The sequence below is a fragment of the Mesoplodon bidens genome (assembly GCF_964165515.1).
Source record: "Mesoplodon bidens genome assembly, chromosome: 14".
Classification (NCBI taxonomy): Eukaryota; Metazoa; Chordata; class Mammalia; order Artiodactyla; family Ziphiidae; genus Mesoplodon; species Mesoplodon bidens.
Genome location: NC_138170.1, coordinates 59,986,191 through 59,999,012, shown reverse-complemented (window position 1 = coordinate 59,999,012; position 12,822 = coordinate 59,986,191). Strand labels below are relative to the sequence as shown.

At 41.2% G+C, this 12,822-nt stretch overlaps 1 protein-coding gene across 1 annotated transcript in view; it reads left to right on the top strand.

Annotated features, from left to right (window-relative positions):
* Positions 1-3,983: 3,983 nt before the first annotated feature.
* VIT (vitrin) overlaps positions 3,984-12,822 on the top strand; it is a gene marked incomplete at its 3' end in the record, with an annotated part of 96,676 nt that continues 87,837 nt past the window's right edge. The window contains exons 1-2 of the mRNA XM_081254306.1: positions 3,984-4,026; positions 12,757-12,822. Of these exons, the coding sequence (XP_081110432.1) occupies positions 3,996-4,026; positions 12,757-12,822 (97 nt within the window). The 5' untranslated portion in view covers positions 3,984-3,995. The remainder of the gene's footprint in view (positions 4,027-12,756) is intronic.

Below are 12,822 nucleotides of genomic sequence, written 5' to 3'. Positions count from 1 at the left end.
GATCTGAGGAATGCCATGAACCTACTTACTTTGAGCAGGATCACGCTGGCTGCTGTGTGGACTCTGGATTGTAGGAGAAGAAGGAAACAACCTAGTTAGGAGACTAATTGCTTTAATCCAGGTGAAAGAGGGCATGACCTGGACTAGGTGGCAATGGTAAAGGTGATGTGAAGTGGTCAGATTCTGGATATATTATGAATGTAGAGCCAACAGGCTTTGCTGATGGGAAAGATGTGGGGTACGAGAGAAAGAGAAATCTACGATGACTCACAGACAAAATGCCCAATGCTATATGGTAACAGCCAACTAGAAGAGCTAGTTAGGTGGGTTGGGTAGGGTAGCTTGATATACTGCATTTATCCCAACAGGAGAATTAAATTTTTAGGCCTGAAAACATGTGAGTTGATCTGCAGCTCCTCTAATTAATATAAGACAAAAAAATGATGTGTCATCACACTATTTCCAAAATATGACCCAGCTAATTAAGTATCAAATTGCCAATCATATATGTGACTATTTCTATTTTGAAGATAAAGACGGTTATTTGCCTTTTACTTAGCCAGGGGTCAACTACCTTAATTGGGAAATTTAACACATTGCAACTGTTGCTGGAAATTAACAAAGTGATCGGTTCTGTCTTGGGTTACTCTTGCTGCCTAATTTAATTGTTTGTAATAAAGCCTTTCATCTACCAGTTTTATTTAAGTTGACTGCTTGTATTACCACCTCAACCATAATCTAATCATTGCTTTTTGTTAATAAACTCTGCACAGCACTGTATCTACATATTAAATATAAGCTTGTTCTAGACCTAGCTGGTACCAGATTGTTCATCTCTTTCCAAATCTCCATGCAGTGACGTCACTTTGGTGACTTCAACATCAGCCACGGTGGGAGGATTTATGCCACAGAAATTGACAAATAAATCGGGGCTTTTTTTCAGACAGCAGTTTTCCTAGCACACCCGTGGACAGAGCAGAGGGTAGGGTTATGAATGCCAGCTAAAGCCTAAAAGCCACACAGCTGTGGCATGGGTGGAGCAGACATAGTGGGAGGAAGAGTGCTTTATCATTGACATTGTTTAGAATTGCTAGTTTACAAGGATAATAAAGAGCAGACCAACTTTAAGTCTTTAAATTCTCTACAGACAATGTTATTCCCTATCGCCTAAGCCCAGGGCAGATCCTTCCCACCTACTCCCACCTCCATTCTAACCCTACTCACTGCCTGGTCACCACGGGTATGACATTTTGCCTTTCTAAGCCTTAGTTTCCTTGTCTTTTCAACGGGGATCATATGTTCAATTAATGATGGTATGAATAAACCTTCTAGGGTTTCCCCGTAGCCTTAAGAGAAGAGGGAACCCCTTATGGATCAACAGCATCATATATATATATATATATATATATATATATCTTTTTGGAGTATAATTGCTTTACAATGTTGTATTCGTTTCTGTTGTACAACAAAGTGAATCAGCTGTAAGTACACATATATCCCCTCCCTCTTGCGTCACCCTCCCTATCCCACACCTCTAGGTCATCACAAAGTATCTGAGTTGATCTCCCTGTGCTATGGAGCAGCTTTCCACTAGCTATCCATTTTACATTTGATAGTGTATATATGTCAATGCTAGTCTCTCACTTTGTCCCAGTTTCCCCTTCCCCGCCATGTCCTCAAGTCCGTACTCTACGTCTGCATCTTTATTCCTGCCCTGCCACTAGGTTCATCAGTACTGTTTTTTTAGATTCCATATATGTGCATTTGCATACGGTATTTTTCTCTTTCTGATTTACTTCACTGTGTATGATAGATTCTAGGTCCATGCATCTCATTACAAATAACTCAATTTCATTCCTTTTTATGGCTGAGTAACATTCCATTGTATATATGTGCCACATCTTCTTTATCCATTCATCTGTCGATGGACATTTAGGTTGCTTCCATGTCCTGGCAATTGTAAATAGTGCTGCAATGAACATTGGGGTACATGTATCTTTTTGAATTATGGTTTTCTCTGGGTATATGCCCAGGAGTGGGATTGGTGGGTCACATGGTAGTTCTATTTTTAGTTTTTTAAGAAACCTCCATACTGTTCTCCATAGTGGCTGTATCAATTTACATTCCCACCAACAGTGCAAGAGGGTTTCCTTTTCTCCACACCCTCTCCAGCATTTATTGTTTGTAGATTTTTTGATGATGGCCATTCGGACAGGTGTGAGGTGATACCTCACTGTGGTTTTGATTTCCATTTCTCTAATGACTAGTGATGTTGAGCATCTTTTCATGTGTTCGTTGGCAATCTGTATGTCTTCTTTGGAGAAATGTCTATTTACATCTTCTGCCCACTTTTGGATTGGGTTGTTTGTTTTTTCAATATTGAGCTGCATGAGCTGCTTGTATATTTTGGAGATTAATCCTTTGTCAGTTGTTTCATTTGCAAATATTTTCTCCCATTCTGAGGGTTGTCTTTTCATCTTGTTTATGGTTTCCTTTGCTGTGCAAAAGCTTTTAAGTTTCATTATGTCCTATTTGTTTATTTTTGTTTTTATTTCCATTTCTTTAGGAGGTGGGTCAAAAAAGATCTTGCTTCAACAGCATCCTTGTATCCACTCTGCTTTCCAACCTCTGAGCCTCTGTTGATGCTATTCCCCCCGACTTGGAGCCACTTCATCTCCTATTTTCATCTTTCAGAGTTAACCCAATTGCTGCCACCTCCAAGAGGCTTCCTCTTATTCCCACAGCTGACATAATCTCTCCCTCCTCTAAATTCCCTAACCTCTTGGGGACTCTCTGACACTATCCCAGGCCTATTGGATTAGAATCTACATTTTAACAAGATCCCCAGGTGATTCACATGCACATTAAGATTTGGAAGCCTTGCTTTAAACCACTGGTTCTCAAACTTGGCTGCAGATTGGAATTACCTGTGGAGTTTCAAAAACGCTTGATGCCTAGACCCCACCTGCAAGAGATTCTGATTCAACTGGTCTGAGATGCAGCCTGGGCATCAGGGCCTTTTAAAACTCCCATATGATTCTAATATGCAGCAAAGTTTGAGAACCACTGGTCCATAAACTCCCCTTATTCTCCCTTTGGGGGCCTGCACACTCTCTAATGTTATGGTTATTTCTGTCCAGATATGTTTTCTCACTTCTATTGAACTATAAGTCTTTTAAGAGCAAGAACTATATTTTAATTTACTTTTAATCACCTCATACCTAGACATACGATAAGAGTTTAATAAATATTTATTGAGTGAATTGTTTTTGTAATCTAAAACAATTTGTAGGACTTCCCTGGTGGCACAGTGGTTAAGAATCCGCCTGCCAATGCAGGCGACACGGGTTCAAGCCTTGGTCCAGGAAGATCCCACATGCCGCGGAGCAACTAAGCCCGTGTGCCACAACTACTGAGCCCACTCACCATAACTACTGAAGCCCACACGCCTAGAGCCTGTGCTCCGCAGCAAGAGAAGCCACTGCAAGCACGCACCACAATGAAGAGTAGCCCCCACTCGCTGCAACTAGAGAAAGCCTGCGTGCAGCAAAGACCCAATGCAGCCAAAAATAAAATAAATTTATTAAAAACAAACAAACAAAAAATAAACCCCACAATTTGTAATCTAAAAATGTTCTCTAAATACCATAAGTGTGGCTTTTGTCCTAACTTGAAGACTGGTTGAACATATTCTGAAAATTGTGGAATTATTTCCTCTTTAGTCTAAGACCAAATCTCTGAAGAAGAGGAGGCTGGTGGCTAGAACAGGTTTTCTGAGAATAGCCTCTGGGTACCAGCACAGCTGATCTCCATGAGTTGTTTACAGAAAGCCACAGCTTGAAATCCTAAGACTCCAGAGGGCAATGCAAAATGAGGCAGCCCCTCCCTACACTCTGTGCATCCAATTCAGAACTCTTGGCTGAAATATGATGATGTTATTGTTTCTTCCTCTCTAGGGTGCCATTTTGTTATTTACGGGGATTGTTGTCCTCACTATGAAGGCATCTGTTATTGAAATGTTCCTTGGTAAGTACTTTTATATGTGTATCTGGATACGCTTTTAACATTCTCCTAATGTCCAAAGAATCTTGCCAACAAAAGATTTAAACCAAGACAGAGCATATAAACAGTTCAGTGTATCTTTTTATGATAAACATTTTGGAGAAATGTTTAACTGAGAATGTTAAACGTAGATCAAATTCAGAATGTATGTCTATATATTTTTTATATAAAGCAAACATATGTATACATATGTATGTCTACATATTATATATTAAGCACACATATATACACACATATTTGTGTGTGTGTATTATTCAGCAACTAGCAAATATTTCAGATAAAGCATATTTACAGATTCTGAATTTAGAGAACTTATTTCTTAATTTCTCAAAAAAAAATTCTTATCACTGACACGGCCTTACTTGTACCATTGGCAACTCATACTTTTAGAGATGAAACACTTTAAACTTACATTATCAACAGAGAACACAATTTGGGGTAGGCCCTTAAGGAGCAGCAGGTCAACCAGAAGAAAGAAAAGTGCTGATGGGTTTAGCATCAAGCCCAAGGGTAATCTTTGGTTAATCTTGACCCCACTGTGCTGTGGCCACTCTGTGTCAGGCAGAGTGATCCTGTGGGTCACTGTGAAACTATTGCCACAGAAGGGTATAAAAGGCCTTTTAGATAGTCAGTATTCGTTTGCTAGAGCTGCCATAACAAAATACCACAAACTGGGTGGCTTAGAACAACAGAATTTTATTCTGTCACAATTCTTGAGTCTACAAGTCCAAAATCAAGGTGTCAGCAGGGCTGGTTCCTTCAAAGGGCTGTGAGAGTGAACCCTGTTCCATGCTTCTCTCCTAGCTTCTGGTGGTTTGCTACCAATCCATGGCAATCCTTGGCATCACCCCAATCTATGCCTTCACCTTCACATGTGTTTGTCTGTGTCTATATCCAAACACCTTCACCTCTGTGTTTGTCTGTGTCTATATCCAAACTGCCCCTTTTTTATAACACCAGTCATATTGGATTAGGGGCCCAACCTACTCCAGTAGGATGACCTCATCCTAACTAATTAAGTTAGTTAAATTTAACTAATTACATCTACAACCACTCTATTTCCAATTAAGGTCACCTTCTGAGGTACTGGGGGTTAGGACTTCAACATGAAGTCCAACAGAAGTCCTATGAATTCAGGGAGGGGGGCACACAATTTAACCCATAATATAGTCAGAATGTGCAAGGTCTGTGCAGAGGGAATCTACAGTGGCAGAATTGAGGACTGGAAGAGAAAGAGGTGACACAGCTGGGAAGGCAAGGGGCCCTCAGCATGGTTGAAGGAGACTGGGCTGGGAGTCAGAGGGAAGATAAGGTTCTGGTCCTGACTCCACCACCAACTTGCTAAGGAATATTCTCGTGAGCACAGGGTCCTTCATTTCCACCTTGCCCTTCTGAGAGGCTATCTCCCCCCAGCCCCAGACTAACCTATAGGTTAGTAGGGGTGAACACAGGGTGGGATGAGGGTGGGGCAGGGGTTAGGAATAGGAAGGATTTAGCTACTGTAAAACAAACAAAACCAAACACAGAAACCCTGAGGCTGGTTCACACTCTGGCATGTCCCCCACATCATGGAACCAAGAAGAACTTGACTGTCCTTGCTTGTCTTGCCCCTCTCAGCCTGCCCTTCTGCAAAACCGTTTTCCCCTCAGGGTTGCTCATTCACAAAGCAAGAAATCAAAGTAGAAAAGGGAGACTCCTATCGCAGATTCTCTTCTCTAAGTCCTTATACGCCCCTCCCTGGCATCTCTCTTATTCATCTGCTTGTCTCCATCCCAGGGTCATTTCCCTTAAGTCCCCCGAAACCTCTTCAGTACTGTGACAGCCTCCCTGCCCCAAATCCTTACCCCTCTAACTCATTCTCTACCACACCCCAATTAATCTCCCTAAAGCCCATATCTGATCCCACTCTCCTGATTTAACACTCAGTGTTTTCCCTTTGTCTTTATGACGGAGCCCACATCTCTCAAAGCGCCTTGCTTGCTGGCAAGGCCTCTCTCATATGGCTCTTGCCGTCCTCTCCTGCTCTCCTCCCTACCACAGAGCCCAGCCTGGCTTCCAGGGACGTGGGAAGTGCTGACCTTCTCATTCCCCTGAAGGTCGAGTCATTTCTTCCTTCCAGGTCTTTGACTATGCTGTTCCCTGTCCTGGAATGTTCTTCCTCTCACCCCCACACACCCTACTGGCCCTCCAGGAAGCTTCCTCTGCTCTCCATTTGATCAGACCCTATTCCTGTGGGCTCCCCTGGTGCCCTGTATTGATTCTAGTCACGACTGCATGGCATTCACCTCGTCATGAGGCTGCCTCCCCTGACACTGTACGATACTGACAGCAGGAGCTGTGTCTTGCTCACTGTTGCATTTTCAGTTCTCAGCACATCTCACAGGCACTCAAGAAATATTGCTAAATAAATTATTCTTGTCAGGGATGTTGGAATTTTCAGGTTTCAGAGTCTGATTCTGCACCAAATTCCTATGTGTGAATTTTTTCCCCACACCAAGTGATTCCTCAACACCAGCTGGGTTTCCTACAACTCAGCTCAGTTCTGACACCATTCAACCCAGAGATAACATCAGATCCTGCAGGTAAGGGCTCACACAAGACTGCCCCCCCGCCACCCAACACACACACACTTCAGATACCGACTGCAAGTCAGGTTATCACCTGTGCTTCTGACTGGCTATGAAGCAGAGGTTTCCATGACCCCCTCCTTGCGTTTGATTAATTTTCTCAAGCAGCTCACAGAACCCAGGAAACCAGTTTACTCACTAGATTACCAGTTTATTACAAAGGATATTAAAGGATACAAATCAACAGCCAGATAAAGAGATACATAGGGCAAGGCCCTGAACAAAGGAGTTTCTGTCCCCGTGGAATTTGGGCCCAGCACGGTGGCACATGGACGAGCTCTCACTCCTCAACCTGGAAGCTCTTTGAACCCTCTCCTTCTGGATTTTTATGGAGGCTTCATTACATAGGCATGATTGATTAACTCACTGGCCATTGGTGATTGATTCAACCTCCAGCCCCTCTTTCCTCCTGGGAAATCAGGAGATGGGACTGAAAATTCCAACTCTCTATTCACGGTGGGTTTCCCTGGCAACCAGCTCCCTCATCTTTAGGGGATTTTCAAAAGCCACCTCATTAACATAAACTCAGTTGTGATTGAAAGGGGCTTGTTATGAAAAACAAGACACCCATTTCACCTTTATGGCTCTGATTTCAGAAACTGAGGACAAGAAATCAAATATTATAACAGACATGTGGACACAGGGGGCGAAGGGGAGGGTGGGGCGAATTGGGAGATTAGGTTTGACATAAATACACCACCACGTGTAAAATAGATAGCTGGTGGGAACTTGCTGTAGAGCACAGGGAGCTCAGCTCCGTGCTCTGTCATGACCTAGAGGGGTGGGATGGGTGGGGGGGAGGTCCAAGAGGGAGGGGATATAGTTATACATAGAGCTGATTCACTTCGTTGTACAGAAGAAAGTAATGCAACATTGTAAAGCAATTTTACTCCAGTAAAAAATATATATATATTATAACAAAAGATGCTCCCATTGCTCTTATCACTCAGGACATTCCAAGGGTTTTGGGAGCTGTTAGGCAGGAACTGTGGCCGGAACACCAAAATATATATTTATCATAAATCACAATATCACAGAGAACCATCCAAAGATCCCGCAAAAGCCCTCTAAATTAATGTTAATTAAGTGTCTAATCAGTATATATCAGAGCTAGCATGGTCACTCTAAATATGTGTAAATTTATGATGTAGCAGAGTTGTACGCTGCCCACTGTCATCGGAGCACCACATATAATCAATGACTGCACTGTGGGGAGAAAGTAGCATAAAAAGCCTAAGGCTGCACCTGCAAACCTGCATTCTGGTTCCAACTTCTAACCCCTCCCCCTCCAAAGCAGCTTTAGCTGAGATGTCAACCTTGACCTTGGTTTCTTTTCTACAAAATAAAAAGATGACCTCCAAAGCTCCTCCCAGCTTCAATATTCTATGATCTGAAGCATAATTTTGTGATTTATGTGATTACAGAGAATAAGTTATCCTGTCTCTGCAATGAAGCTCTGATATATTTCATGCTAGATGTTTAATTGAGTAAGTAAGTTGAAAGCAAAGCATAGGGGAAATTTGAGCTGATTTTAAATCATCTGCTTTATAAATCAGTTTTCAGGAAGGCATTGTGGCCACTGTTAAAGAGAACAAGAGCTGGACAGTATTTAAAGCAGTAAAAACAGATTTTAATCAGGAACCATTGCAATAGGGGAAAGGAGACCTCAGTATTGTACTGGGCTCAATTCCGAATATAACAAGGAAAAGTGGGGATTCATAGCCAAGGAGCGGCTTGCAGGGGTCAGGGAATGGAAATTACTAAGAGGAGATTTCACGGGAATCAGGGGATTCTTGCTAAAGGCAGACCAGGGTGATCACATATCAAGGGTGGAGGATTCTCTCTAAACAAGATTCTTGCTGAAACTAAGTGATGCAGGCCCAACAAGGACAGACACAGAAGCCCAAGGTCAAAGCCTAGTTGAGAAGAGGGCTTAGAGGAGCCTGACTGAAGTTTGGTGAAGGAGAGTCCCTGTCAACATCACCTGAGTTAGTATCTTGAGTGGCACTAAGGGATCAAACAAGAAGTTTATGGGCTAGAATGAAGCATTCCTATAAACGTTCTAGACATGTAATAAGTATTCAGTAAGTACTTACTGATTTGATAATCGGTTAAATGTTCTGGCACTTCATGTCTTTTCTTGAAAATAAATGGATTCTGATAATGACTTAATACTGACAGGAAAAGTGGAACACAAGTGCCTATTAACCATGCCAATGATCTTAGAAAGCACTTTTCATTATTGTAAGTCTATCTGATTTCAATATGACCAAATTAAATAACAACTGTCTTTTTCTAATTCGAAAAGAAACATTCTACATAAAACATAGACTATTTATGTGTAAGAACTTTACTATGAAATGGGAAAAATACAGAAAATATAAAATAGGAATTATAATTCTACCATTATTAAAATTTTGGTATATTTGTTCCAGGTATTTCTCTCTGCGTATATTCTAGTTTTGTCAGTATCATGCTTAAGGTTAGAGCTGAGAACTTCCCAGGTCATTTAATCTTCTGCTAATATCATTTGTAATAAATGCTTAGTATTCCCCTACTGTTGGGACATTTCCAAGATTTCATTACTTCCGATTGCTATTAGGAATAATGCTGTAATGAACACCTTTTATTATACATTATCCTAATGTATAATAAATAATAATAATATTATTATCCTTGTCTATGTCTCTGATTACAACTTGGGATATATTACTAGGTATATATTTTCTAGGATGAAGAATATAAATGTTTTTTAAGGCTACTGAAATGTATTACCAAATGGCTTTCCAGAATGACTCCACCAACAGTGTACTGGACTGCCCTAATCCCAAATCCATGCCAGGATTAAGTATAATCTTGTGTTCAATATTCAGTACACACTATGAGAAAATATCCTGTCATTTTGCTTTAGCCTGCATTTTTTTATCATTAATGAGACTGAACATTGTTTCAGGCTAACTCATTTGTATTTTCTCTATAAATTATGTGGACGATAATTTACTTAAATTGAATTTTAAAACAATTGCACCTCAGCTATCTTAATCATACTGATGGCCACAGTATTTAATTTGGTTTGAAATTTCAAACACGACTAGCGAAAGGTGAGAACTTTTCATGTTACTCAAAGCTGGAACACTGAATTTTTAAAAATTGAGAAGTATTGCTGCAGAGTTGGTAAATCATGGTTGCCTTGGAACTTCAGACTCTAGCCTTCATTTCCTCAAGGCCTCTAGACTCTAACAGCCTCAGCTGTGGCCAGATAACTAACTACTCCCATGGAAGGGCTTTCAGACCTGTGTTCTGCTTTGTACTTTGAAGTGAGTATCTGGCATCCATTTCGGTGCTCTGCCAGGCTTCCTGAGAACAGGAACACAAGACTGATTTTTCTCTCACCCAAATTCCACATGCAAGTCACCAAGGTAGCAAGAGAGGTCTTGCAGATGAGGAATGACTTGCTTCAGGGCACAAGCACATTTGCAGCCTTACCGACCAGCCCTCCCCTTGAGGAGTGGCTTCTGGGGAGCTTTAATTAACAAGCATCTAAGCTGAGGGGAGGGCCTCTGTGTACCATTGAAAATAACGACTTTATTAACCACTGCCTAAAACTGAACCCAGCTCTGCATGTTTTCAGCCTGGAGGGTCTTGGGCGAGAAAATGCGAGTGATGGGGTGGTCTTACTGAAATATTTATAGTCCTCATGATACCAAGACTTATAAACCACGTGCCATGGGTACACAGCCCCAGAAAGACAGTAGGTTTCCCACCAAGAACTGATACCCAAATTTACTACTATTTCACTTACTCCCTCTGCTTTACGCGCATTAATTTTTTCTATATATTTATTTCGTACTTGTTTTTTAAAAAATATTCTAGTTATTTATTTTTGTGTATAAAATGAAGATGCGGTCTTTGGACAGAGTTAAATGACACAGAGCCTACTATAAAAATCAGACCTCCAGGACATTCACACCCTACGCAAACCCCAGAAGTAAATAACACCTAAAAAATGTCTGCCTTCATTCTACTTGGCTAGACGTTTGGTTTTCACTCAGTTCTCTTTCATGGCTCTGTTCTTGCAGGACATGGTATGTCAACTGTCCAGGCCTCAACTAGTACTAATAGTCAAAACAGGATAATTCAGGAGCTACATCATTGGCACAGCTCAGATAGTTAATCATAAGATAAATAAAAAATTTTCTTAACAAACACTTGGTGACATTGCCACTTTTTCCTTCAAAGACAGTTACCAATTCAAGAATGCCTAAGTCCTGATTTATGCTTTAATCAAGCATCTGTGTTCTGTTAAAAAAGAAAACATAGAGTAGGAAGTAAAATACCTATTTTAATTATTCTGCTGCCTCATGTTCACCTCCAGAGTTCCAACTCCATCCAGAAAGTGGGTTTCTCAAAAAAGTAGCTAAAATGGAGGTAAGTTAGAGCAGTATCATCTTTGGGTGGGTAAGGTAGAAGACCTGGAAAGGAAGGAAGAAGAATAGAGACTGACTAGCCTTTTGAAAGGAAAAACAGGCTTTTCTGTTTATAGGTAGAATTAGTCTAAGTACAGAGAAGTGAGCATTTTCAGACATTATTAAAAAATTGCTATGAGAAATGTTCACAATATATATCAAAAATTTAAGTGGGCATATCTTTCAGACAAGAAACCCTATTTGGAATTTTATTTTAAGGCAATAATAAGGAATCCATGCAAAAATTGGCTAAATTATGGTATGTCCATGAATTGCAATATTTTGTAGGCAGTTAAAATTATCATGAGAGGAATATTAAATGACAAGAAAAAATGTTTCTATATCCTTAAGTAGAAATAAGTTTATGACACATTGTAAACAGTATAAGCATCATCAAATGTTTGTTTCAAAGTACAATACATACATATATATAGAAAAAGCCTGAAAATATTATACTTTTTGCTTTCATCCGTTATTTTCTGTAGTACTGTTTTTGAGTGTTTTTTTTTACTGTCCTACAAGGAACATGTATTATTTTGGTAATAAGAAAAATTCGGTCAATGTTATATTTTAAAAACACAAGGCTTTGGGCTTCCCTGGTGGCGCAGTGGTTGAGAGTCCGCCTGCCGATGCAGGGGACACGGGTTCCTGCCCTGGTCTGGGAAGATCCCACGTGCCGCGGAGCGGCTGGGCCCGTGAGCCATGGCCGCTGAGCCTGCGCGTCCGGAGCCTGTGCTCCGCAACGGGAGGGGCCACAGCAGTGAGAGGCCCGCGTACGGCAAAACAAACAAACAAACAAAAAACATACAAGGCTCACACTAGCAATGCGACTTTAAACTTAAAGGCATAAAGAGTTCCCCTTTCTTCCCCTATTGTTTTGCTTCCCGAAGAGCAGTATCCAGGTTCTGCTCCATTTCTGAGAAGGAAGCTCACCTACCTGCAGCTGGCTTCTGGAGGGCGCAGCACCAATTGGGGCTGGAAGGACCACCAAGGACAGTCAGGTCGCACCATACCCTGTGAGGAGTCTCTCTCGTCTCCCCAGTTTCCCTCCTCTCTGTCTTGCTTTCCAAAGAGTCCTCCTCTGAGGCTTTGTACGGACAGCGCTTCATCAGGCCCTCCGTCTCTCTCGCACGCACATGCGCGCGCTTCAAATGCAAACGCGCGCATGCGTATGCGGCTCTCTGGGCATTTGGAAACTGGCCATTTGGAAACTCAGTGTGGAACAGAAGAGAGAGAACCGGGAGGGCCTGGGTGTTCATCCTACCTCTATAATTTATTCCTGGCACCAAGCAAATCAGTGGGCTTCGCGAGACCCACATTCCTGCCTTTGGAAAGTGGAGATGGTGGAGCTGGTGTGGTGAAATTTAAAGACAGCAAAACACGGGACAGATATCCAAGAAGTATTTTTAAAAGGCCCTTTCAGCAGAGGCTAAGAAAAGAACAAAGTATACATCTTATTTCCCCAACCATAAAATAAGGGAAAATTAGTTCTACTAACGAGAATACTTTAACATATGCTTGAAGCAAACATAAAGGTCAAAAGAGAGAAAGCATTTAGGTGAAATAATATTGATTAGATTTTTTGCATTTTCTTCGTGTAGTTTTGCTGGTGACTGGAATACACTCAAATAAAGAAATGACAAAGAAGATTAAAAGGCCCAAATTCA